At 47.9% G+C, this 11,856-nt stretch overlaps 1 protein-coding gene across 1 annotated transcript in view; it reads right to left on the bottom strand.

The window, feature by feature from the left end:
- Positions 1–11,856, bottom strand: part of LOC143121337 (neurobeachin-like) — a 280,660-nt gene that overhangs the window by 10,362 nt on the left and 258,442 nt on the right. The window contains exons 50-53 of the mRNA XM_076281696.1: positions 4,902–4,991; positions 2,499–2,691; positions 1,035–1,106; positions 695–850 (exon numbers count right to left, since the gene is read on the bottom strand). Coding sequence (XP_076137811.1) covers positions 695–850; positions 1,035–1,106; positions 2,499–2,691; positions 4,902–4,991 — 511 coding nt within the window. The remainder of the gene's footprint in view (positions 1–694; positions 851–1,034; positions 1,107–2,498; positions 2,692–4,901; positions 4,992–11,856) is intronic.

The following is an 11,856-nucleotide window of genomic DNA, read 5'->3' as shown; positions in this document are numbered from 1 at the left end:
CAGCTCAACAATTAGATCTTAAATAGCTTTCAGAAATCCAGCAACTACAAGAGAGCTGCAAAAACATGTCATTTACCAAGCAATTCCAAATGACTGATGGGCTTTCTGGAGGGAGCCCTTTTTATAACAAAATGGCTTCCACCTGCGGCCAAATCTTTGCCACTCAGTGCCGCCATCAAAACAGCCCATGGGCTGAGGTGGCACTGACGGAGACTGCTCTACCGCGGCCTCTTAACACAGCGTTGTGTGCGAGGCCCCCTGTGAGTGCTTACACACTCTCCACCTCCGCCTGCAACGCCGCTATTAGAGTAATTGAGAGGCTCAGTGGAGAGGTACAATTATGTGGGAATAAACCCATAAATGAGGAGCAGGTCATGTTTTATGTACGCAAACCACTTCATGCTATACCCTAGCTAATAATTATGAAAATGTAGATTAGATTTTCGCTTTATTTGAAGTCTTAATGATTAAGTGATTAGCATTAACACACACACACACACACACACACACACACACACACACACACACACACACTTAAACAGAGCATACTGGTATTCTGTGGAAAATTAGTGCTGAAAGTGATCTGTTACAGCTCAATAAACCAACCGCACACGCAAGATTTTTATGACATATGTTTTCAGGTATGTCATTTCATATACAGTACAGTCTCCTAGACTTTAAACCTCGAGTATACCTGTCTCAGATGAGTAGACCCGGAAGCTTTTGTCCCAAAATCCACACACCAGGATGTAGCGGTTATCAGCGGTCACCACAAAACAGTGGGAGTTGATCTGAATGCTCTGGTCCACCAGGTCAGTGATCTGCCTTTTGTTCACTCCAGAGTTGTTGGCTAGAAAAATACGGGTGCTTATTAGCAGCTATTAGACATCAATTATCGCTCAGTGTGATTGCTAACAGCTGCTCAGTTGCATGTCATCCTGTCTAGTGGTTTTCTCCTTTGGGCAACAGTAAAAAAGAATGTAGGGATTATGATTATGATTTTTTTTTTCAAGGAGATGAGTTGTTATGCTCACCAATCAGAGAGTCCATCTCTATGGGGAGATGATGGGCTTGCTCAAGGGAGTAGCCAGGTGCTCCTCGAAGACCTGGACACATATGGACACATGGATACAAACAGGCAATCACACACATATAGTGAAAACACAGCCTGTGAATGAGATGCCATTTCCCGTCACAATACACAAAAGATACACATGCTTTCTATCAACCACCCACTCACCCTGTCAAACACACACACACAAATACACACAAATACACACACACACACACACACACACACACACACACACACACACACACATACACACACATACACACACACACACACACACACTCTGATTGCCAAATTCAAGGCTGGTTAGTGACCTCCAGTATGACCGTGGGGAGGATTTGGAAGGCCACCAAGAAACGATTTCCACACGGGGATTTTATTGATTTCTTTTTTAGCCGACCTGTCAGAGGCAGCGCAAAACTATTACCCCCCAGAGCCCCGCCACGGGGCAGAAAGGGGGGCGGCCATTTTGTGTGCGCTGAAACAACATGCTGGGAAAATATAGCTGCCTTATTATGGCCATTATTGCAGGAGACTCCACAAACACTAGTAATTCCCTCCCAGGCAGGAAAAGGAGCGGGGCTCTCGCACCTGCGATCGTTAGCGTCCGAGCCCCGCGCTGCCCCGACCTGGTGGACTCTTTTGGTCCAACGCTCAGTGCGGCCTGGCGGTGACAGATGGGGAGGTGTGAGCGGACTCATGTGTGTTTGTGTGTGTGTGTCTGCGTGTATTGTTGTTGGTTTTGGCCAGTTGCCACACAGAATGACAGTTCTGCACTTACAAGTATATGCATGTTGCCTACACACTGCTCAGAAGCCATCTACCTAGTGATATTCTTGTGTAGAATCCATGCATGTTATATCATGTGCTGTTGAAGAGTGATACATGTGTATGTTAAAGAGTGTTGGGGTTGGTTTACTGATCAGGTAATACTATTCCATGGAACGAGGTGGCCCTGGACCAGCATGCATCCCTAAGATCGCATTCAAGCCAGATCAGCTCCAGTTCTGCTCCTGAGTCAGGCACTGGCCACCTCGTTCCATGGAATAGTATTACCTGATCAGTAAACCAACCCCAACACTCTTTAACATACACCATGTTAACACTCTTCAACATGCACATGATATAACAATGCATGGATTCTACACAAGAATATCATCTAGGTAGATGGCTTCTGAGCAGTGTGTAGGCAACATGCATATACTGTAAGTGCAGAACTGTCATTCTGTGTGCAACTGCCAAAACCAACACATGGATTTTACATTAGAACATCAACTCAGTAGGTGGCACTTAAGGAGTGCACATGTGTATGTGTGAATTTATATGTATGTCAGTGCAGAAGGTCCAGGCATTTTAAGAGCATACTCTGTGTAACTGCATACAGGTATAAAATGTGTCTAGTGATCCTCGCCTGTTATCCACTCACCCACGGTGTTGTGCCAGCGGTTGACGGCGAACAGGCGGCTGCAGGTGACGGTGACGGCGGCGGGGATGGCGAGGTGGGGCAGCGTGTTGGCGGCCACGTGCGTGACAGGCGAGTTGGACGGGAACTTGAGCACCATGATGACGTCCTGCTGCATCTGGTCCTTAAACATCAGTGGACTCTGGGGAAGGAAACACTGTTGAGCAGAACAGAGAGGAGGAGGGAGAGGAAGCAGAGGAGAAGAGAAGCAAAGCAAAGCAAAGGGGACCAAGAGAAGAGAGGGATAGAGAGAAGAGGGAGAAAGGTAGACCAAGAAGATCCAGGGAAGGCACAGAATAGAAGAAAACCAGCAGACCAGGAAGAAGAAAAAAGTAGAAAAGGGAGAAGGAAAGGCAATACAAAAGAAGAGAAGGAAACGAGAGGAAGAAAAAAACAAAGAGAGGGAGGCCAAAGAAGAAGAGGCAGGAGAAGAAGAAGAAGGCACAGGAGGAGAGATGAAGAGATGGAAGGCCAGGAGTAGAGGAGGGCGTGGGATGTCCAGGAGAATGATGGAGGAGATAGAGATCGAGAGAGGAAGAGAGATAAGAAATAAAGAAGGAAAGAAAGAGAGGAACAGAATGATGAAAGGCCATTAGTGTGGAGATTGAGGGTCAGACGAGGTGCTGACAGAGGACAGCTGCATGCTGAGGAGGAGGAGGGGGAGAGGACCAGAGAGGCGGCTCTTCACCTGGGCCCAGAGCTGATCTGAGACCAGTACCAGGCCCAGACGAGCGTCCGCAGAACGTTCTGGAAATGCCAGACAGGGAACAGGTCATGGAGAGGAGAGAGGGGGAGAACAACGAGTAAACAGGAACATGGAGGGTCAAAGGCACATAAATGTAAGGCACATGAATGGGAACACCTCAACTAAGGCACTTGTGTGTGAACATATTGATTCCACATATTGAGGTCTATGGCCTAGATAATTGTATGTAAGTATGTATGTATGTATGTATGTATGTATGTATGTATGTATGTATGTATGTATGTGTGTGTGTGTGTGTGTGTGTGTATGCATGTATGCACGTATGTACATATAAGAATGCATCAGCAAATTAGCCTGGGATTGTGATATGTGATTTGGGGGGTAACTTCAGTAAGTTTATTGGATCGGCTCCCTCCAGTGAATGTTCCAACTGTGGTGTGGGGCAGTGGGGTTAGTGTGGCGGCACATGGCTGACATCACACCCCACTTTCCCATATCACTGCCTCCTCAGCCACCACTCCACTCACATCTGCTCCTAAAGAGGCAGCCCCGCTAAAAGGCCACAGTGGGAATTCACTCACACGAGCAGCGCGCAGGGAGCGAGGCAGGGGTAGAGAGAGAGAGAGAGAGAGAGAGAGAGAGAGGGAGGGGGGAGGTCAGATGAAAGAGAAAGAGTGAAAGAGTGAGAGAAAACCATAGTGTGAATGAAAAAGAGAAACAGGATAGACAGAGAGCGCAAGAGAGAGGTCAGATAAAAGAGAAAAGAGAGTGAGAGAAAGAGAGAGAAAGAGAGAGAGAGTGTGTGAAAGAGTGAAATGAAGAGAAAAAAGAGAGAGAAGTCTGACAGGTATTCTAGCTCGCTCTTGCACTCTCCAAATGGCCTCAGGTTGATTGGAGGCGAGAATGGATGAGGCTTTAATTGGTGTGTGTATACATGAGTGTGTGGTTGGGGGTGTGGTGTGGGGTGGGGTGGTGTGGTGTGGTGCGGTGTGGGGGCTGGGATCACAGCAGCTCAGGTGGTAGATACGAGCTCAGCTCAGCCCCAGAGCCAGTTAGGCTAAGGTTTGCCGCTCCCTCTGTGCACTGCAACAGACGGTAGGGAGAGGGAGAGAGCGTACTGCAGCTTTGCATATGGCCGCCTGCCTGATGTAACTCCATGTGACACAACATCTGGGGCCTTCATCAAACATGGAGTTTTCAGTTACCTTGTGGGTCGTGATCTATGGGGGACGCCAAGACCTTGCTCAGGGGCAAAACTATGGCGTTGGCTCTGAATAAATTTGACAAACTTCTTTTTGTTAGCAGTCTAGTATGTGCGTGTGCATGTGTGTGTGTGTATGTGTGTATGTGTGTGTGTGTGTGTGTGTGTGTGTGTGTGTGTGTGTGTGTGTGTGTGTGTGTGTGTGTGTGTGTGTGTGCAAACCCACACTGCAGAAGTAGCACCTCACTTTCTGCTATGAAATGCCAAAACAGCAGGCTGGTGTTCTTTGTTAAGGAACAGACACCACACTAACACAAACACACACAGACATACATAAACAAACATGAACACATACATAGAGACAGACACATAGGCTCACCTCCCACTACCCCTTGCCCAAACATACAGCACTGAAGGGGTTAAATAAAGTTTCCCAGCATGCAGTGCACAGTGCTCTTACCAGGTGCATGGCGGAGCTGCGAGGAGGATGTGGCTCAATAAGCAACTGAGATGGCGTCTGTCCAAAACCCTGGATCTGAGCCTCCATCGCCTGCAGGGTACAGAGAGGAAGACAGAGAGAGAGAGAGAGAGAGAGAGAGAGAGAGAGAGAGAGAGAGAGAGAGAGAGAGAGAGAGAAAGGGGGAGGAAAATGGGAGAGAGAGAGACAGAGAGAGAGAGAGAGAGAGGAGCTGCTGTCACATTCAATGTGGATCAAAGTGATGGGTCAATGCGCTCCTTGACAATGCAAGCAAATCCCAACTCAGCCGTGCCTCCAAGGGGGGTTGGGGGTGGGGGGTGGCCAGGGTTGAGGGTGTGTTCCCAATCCGCCATCCCGACCGCCCAGCCCCTACCTCCCCTTAACTCACCAACACTCTCAGCCCCCCCCTCCACACACCACCACCACCACCACCCCCTCCCATCCCCAACCCCTCCCCAGCTCTCTGCCTGCAGAGTCATCCAAGTGTTAGTATGGAAGAGACAAGCCGCTTCCTATTAGTATGCCTCACTTAACCATTCCCATCCAGGATGGCTGCCCCGCTCCCCCACATCCCCCCACCACCCGCACCCCGCACACCCCAGCGCGCAGGCCCCGGCGAGCAGCCGACGCTAACCTGCAGTGACGGCCGGCCGGGACCCAGGCAACCCGCCCGCTTTTAGAGGTCATTGTTGTCTGAAACAAAGGATCGGAAAAGAACAAACGTGGCCATGCAGCACTCTCCAACACACACACACACACACACACACACACACACACACACACACACATCCATACACGTGCACACACACACACACACACACACACACACACACACACACACACACACACACACACACACACACACACACACACACACACACACATCCATACAGGCACACACACACAGTGAACACACATGGTGAACTAGTGCTAATGCAGGCACTTACACGCACACTTGCATGTATGCAGTGCAAACACATGCATGCGTACACACACACAGAGCCACACACATGAGAGTGTGGTAGTAATACACACACACACACACACACACACACACACACACACACACACACACACACACACACACACACACATACATACACACACACACACACACACACACACACACACACAATGTGGTGACACATGCATTACAATGGGTACCTTGATGGCAGAAGACTTTAGGAGGAAAGTGTGTGGGTCTCTAATGAAATAGGGATCTGGGAGCATCTGATTGGAGAGGAGAAATGGAGAAGGAGTGAATAGTCTGGACAAGGATGAACGTACCAAAGGTATATGGACTAAACACGCACATGCCGTTTGATTACACTGGGTTTGAGTGCATGAGAAAACAGCTCATTCATGTGATTATGTACCTAGATATTGCAGAAGGGAGTAAAAGAAAGAGAGAAATCGAGAGATATTGAAAGAAAGAGGGGGAGACATTGAGCCTGACTCAGAGGAGTGATGGATGTGACTGGAGTGGGTTCCAGCATCCAGAGAGGAGGTTGTAGGTGTCCGTCACTGCCACCATGTGCTCATACACACACACACACACGCTTATGTAATACACAAATAGGCACACAGAGACACACACACACTGTTCACACAAAGATGCATCGCCGCAGAGGCTATGGATGTCCATCACTGCCACCTAGCATGCTCTATCTCTCTCAGTCACTCACACACACACACACACACACACACACACACACGCTTTTAGCATCAGAGAGGAGGTTGTAGATGTCTATCACTACCGATGGAGGACACATCTTGTCTCCACCCATGCCAGATATTCAGAGGACGCCCCCAACACACTGCCACCATGCACAGATCTACACAGAAATAGACACACACAGGGCAGGTAATGGTAAGGATTGAGCAGCACTGCCAACAGACGTCAGTGGTACCTAAAGCATGCTTGCATCTTCCTCAGTTGCATTTGAAACGCTTGCATAGAGCTGTTATCTTCCATATTCTGTCTCCATTTCTGGCACTGATGCTGAGCAGGCCGTCGTGTGCCGATTGCTAGCCGTCCGTCCATCCGTCCAGGCCTCGTGTGTGTGCCTCTGCCGCGCCACGCCGGGACCGGCACCGCGGGACCGAGCCTCGGGTCGTTTTTTTCCGCGGCGAGAGGCGCCAGGCCGTCACATTTGGCAACCATTACGTGTCAGTCAGCACGGCTTTCTCCCGCCGTCCGTCAAAGCTGTAACCCGTGCGCTTTTACGGCTCTTTCAGGTTAGGCAGGAGGCCGACGGGTCACGGCGTCTGCTCAAATAAAGTAATCTGAGCTGGAGATCTCCACAGAGGTGGTGGTGGTGGTGGTGGTGGTGGTGGTGTGGGGGTGAGCCATGTGGAAAGCATCACTCCGCTTCATAGGGGAAGTGGAGAAGAAGGAGGGAAGTCAAAAGGCGAGTGGGTAGGAAGAGAGGGGAAATTCGGATGTTTTTCCTGTTGTGGTTTTACAGCTATGAGAGACAGAGTGCAAAAAGGAAAATGGAGGGAATGAAAATCACACTCACTGTGCTCAAAGAAAGTAAATAAACTGGGGTGTAGCAGTTTCAGCTACATCTGTGTGGCACTGAGAGCAGCTGTTTGTTTTTGCACTCCCTTTCCTTTTTATAAGCTTTCCTGATCAGCGTTAAGGGCATGTGTGCACGAGCCAACATCTGACGATGGAGATTAGGAAACAAACCACTTAAAAGGTAAAAAAAAAATCTGGGATGTCTATTTAAAAAGAAAGAAAAATAAGCTAAACACATGACGGAGGCGAAGATAAGAAAAATCGCGAACAAGACAAGACCGTTCACCTGTACCTGTGGGAGCTCGGAGTTAGCGATCGCACAAGGTTATCTCCAGGTCATGTTTCCTCGAGGCTGTCAGAACACATCAATGACTTGTTTCACACCCAGACGCACTAATCTGCAATGACACATACCCCACCAAAAAAAGGTGATCTGCTTCGAAGATAGGGATCTCGAACACTTTAAAAGACAGTTAATTAGTTTAAGCCACTTAGAGCTTCTGAACCTCAGTCGGGGTGGGTTTTTTGGCTGATAAGGTGTCTGGAAGCTTTCGCTGTGTGAGCCCAGATGTCGAATTCCCTCGCAGGCAACCGTCACGCTTGGACGAGTGCAAAACATCCATCATAATGCATCGGCTGTCAATCAGCGCCGTGGCCCGTAGCTGCGTCGGACGGGAGGCCCTTGGAGGTGAACGAGTGAGCTGAAGTCTCACGAGTGACAGTGGCTGGTGATAGGATAAGGAGCACCGGATGGCAGCCAATGCCGGAACGAACCTGGCCCAGATTGGGCCCAGAGCTGGCGTGGGGTTTGTCGGATTTATACCAGATTATGTCTGGGTATGTTGCATAATCAAAGTCATACTGTGGGACAGAAAAGCTGACTGACCGCACCTGGGGAGGGAATTTTGGAGTATTTTTTTCCTACACTTTTTCCCATAGGGAACGACGGGGCATGCTGACCGACTAACTGATTGTAAGGACGGCAGCTGATTTGGGGGCAGTTCCACCCAGATCTGTTTCAGCCACTAACAGGTTTGTTTTGCAAAGAGGGATCCGGAGGGCTCATTCATCTGAATATCTGACGGCAGGTGTGGAAGTCAAATGAACTAACGTGCACCTGGCGGCCTTGCCTGCCTATGCCAGCAATGCACAAACAGAGAGTGATTCAACTATGCGTGTGAAGGACCCATGTGAAAGTGGTGTGTTTACGCGTGTGTACTTATGCGTGAACAATTTTCTCGGGCGAGGTTTCTTTGTAAGTCATCCGGATACGGTGAGGATATACGCAACATTCTCTCTGATCTGCCTCCAAAGAATATCGAGAAGGAAAAAAAAGAAATGACAGGCATTGAGAGGAATGTACCAATGTCATTCCTCAATGAATCTATTATGAGGGCAACCAAGCAGTGCATGCCAATCAATCTAATAGGAACTCATGCCTCAACGTGGCAACTCCTAGGCTGCTGCGTGATGTCGAAAAACAGACCTGCACGTGCTGGGGAAGGATAAGCACTTTAGATTGATAATGCATATACTGACTGCTTGTGCGTCTTGTGGTCCAGTTCAAGTCTTCTTGCTGATGTCTACATTAGCAAGACGACTTGAACTGGACCACAAGATGCTTAGCAAATTGTCTCATTGCAGACAGTGCTTTCGAGAGTATTCACAGCTTATGACAGCAGCTCGTCTGGGAAAAGGTCGAAGCAGGTGTCAAAGCGTTCCTCCGATTTCGACTGCTTGCGAGAGAATGTCACGAGCAAGAGGTGTCGATGGCAAAAAATAGACTGTCTAAAATAGACTACATCCTAAATGAATCTTTAAAAAAAAAAAAAAAAAAGACTTGACAGTCAAAAAACTGAACTGCTCTGGTCGACTGCACTGAGGAAACTTGACTGATTTTATCCTTCGCTGGGCACCTAACCTCCTCCTGCCATTTGCTTTTGTCATCCAGAATCTCGGCTCAAAAAAAAACAAAAAACAGCGACAGACGCATCATTTGTCTGTGGTCACGGCGGGGTCCACGTCAAACACCTCCTGTCATGTTTCCCTTTTACGTCCCTGTGCATGGCGCGCTGTCAGGACAACCATCAACACGGCGGCTACTGCCTGTCCTTGTTCGTGCCCAGAGCTCGGGGAGGCTGTCACTAGGTGCCTTCGACCAAAGCTGAGGAATGCCCTTTCGCTGGGTGTTGAGAGAATTTTTTTTATTTTTGTTCAATTTTGCACAGATAGAGAAACCTCATTTCTCTTACAAATACTTATTCTCACGAGGTCTTAATGTGGTACTAGGGCCAACTTAACAAGCAAGGCAATCTGTCTGTGTAATCTGTCAAATGGGACAGAATTACTAAACCAACTAGAGTTCCAAAGTCTGATATTATACAGTACCTGTCTGGTTTCTCTGGCCTACCCAAGAGACACACACCCTGGAGCTGCATGTACGGGTGATATGGTCAGATGAATTAAACTACACAAGAACTCACCACCAAGTAAACAACACCGAAGTTTCTTCTGAGGCATTTCATGAATAATCAAGGTCATTTTAATATTTGTTTGCGTGAGCATGGCAATGACATGTTTGAATGTGTGTGTGAGTGTGTGTATGTGCGTATGTGTGTGTGTGTATGTGTGTGTATGTGCCTGTGTGTGTGTGTGTGTGTGTGTGTGTCTGTGTGTGCACATGAGTACATGTGTGTTTCCGTCTGTTTGTGGGTTCATTAAGATGCCATCCGACTGGGTGCAGCACAGCGTGAGTTGGGTATATGACAGAGGGCACTGTCACATCGCCGATCAGGCAGGGGGGAGACGCACGATTCACTCCGACTCCCACACACACACACACACTCACACACACACACACACACACACACACTCTCCCAAAAAACAGCAACTTCAAAACACACACCTTCTGCCTCAGCCCTTTGATTTGGGCACCCTTTCGTCACGCTTGACCTTACATGCTAGTTTCACACTGACAGGGAGAGAAACAAAATAACATGAAAACAAACCTCAACACTGACACAACAAAGCCATCAAAATACTGGGTGTACAGGTCAAGGTCTAAGTTTGTAGTCTGGTGTATTACATCTTTCTCTCAGATTGAAGGCTGGGGAGTCAATTTAGGCCATATAACAGTAAGGCACCAGTATTTCATTTTTGTCTTCACGGTCGGTGCTTTCGCACTAGTCAGTGGCAGAGCTATGCATCGCAAAACGACTGACCACAATTAATGGTGGCGACTCGCCATCTCTCTCCTCTGAAGCTAACAAATGTGGCCGTCAGACACCATTGCATCGGGAAATGGTCGACAGCTCTGAAAAAAAGGAGCGTCAAGGAGAGACAGAGAGAGAGAGAGAGAGAGAAAGAAAGACAGAGAGAGGGGAAAAAAGCCCATTTCTATTGTCTAGAGAAAGTCACAGGAAATGATGAAAGGCAAAGCTCCCTCCATATTGTTTGATAATTAGACCCCCGGCTCCTGAGCGATTTGCATACTGGCTACTTGATAAATAAAGTCTCCCCTGGAAGTGACAGTATATAAATGACTTGTTTTTCAGACAGCAGATGGTGGATATCACAGGGGGAGAGAGGGAGCAAGTGAGAGAGAAAGAGAGAGAGAGAGAGAGAGACAGAGAGAGGGAGCGAGTGAGAATGGGGAAAGACTGCATACCAGCTGCTGCAGTCTTGGCGGATTCTCACTGTTATCTGTTTTATTCCTCAATTAAGCCATTCATGGCTGCTGGTTAAAAGTGCAGTGGACACAGGGTCTATTGATTAATTTAATCAATACAAGATTTACAGCAAGATAAAAGGGCCTAATCTTGATGTATGAACCTGTGTAAATGGAGATTTGAGGAAAAGATCTCAAAATGAATTGGTAACTCCAAAAATGTGCACACAGCCACTTAAGGCGTTTTTATTCATTGCTGTGATTTGTGTTTAAATAAATGCCATTCCTATGCTTGCTCCTCAGTGTGCATACTCTTGCTGTGTATTTCCTTTTTCAAAGAAAAAACATTGTCTTTTTTAATTAAAGATGCCATTTTAAAAAGTGATTGTCCCTTTTCATAGTTCAATTACACAATGCCTTATTAATTGACTTAATCTGGCTATCTTGTTAACAGCCAACAAAACCATTTCTATTAAAAAATCCTGAGAAACACTAGCGGATGCTGAGGGTATCTCTGGAGAAAGTCACACGCTCGGTCAAAACAAACAAATATCCACCTCAGACACAATATCCTGCGGCCTTCACAAATGACCCGCCTGATGAAGCCCTGGACGTTCAGACCACCGCTCTGGCCAATCAGGGTTCTGGGCTGTTCATGGAAAGATGAGTGAGTCAGCAGCTTAGCGTCCTCTCCCCCCAGGCGAGGCTCAGTGCCGCTCAGTGATTGACACACACTGAACTTTTCC

The sequence above is a fragment of the Alosa pseudoharengus genome, unplaced genomic scaffold, assembly GCF_046254945.1.
Source record: "Alosa pseudoharengus isolate Yale_2024_CS ecotype anadromous, Long Island Sound unplaced genomic scaffold, YU_APseudo_1.1 YU_APseudo_1.1_scf_13, whole genome shotgun sequence".
Classification (NCBI taxonomy): domain Eukaryota; kingdom Metazoa; phylum Chordata; class Actinopteri; order Clupeiformes; family Clupeidae; genus Alosa; species Alosa pseudoharengus.
This window is presented reverse-complemented; position numbering and strand designations above follow the sequence as displayed.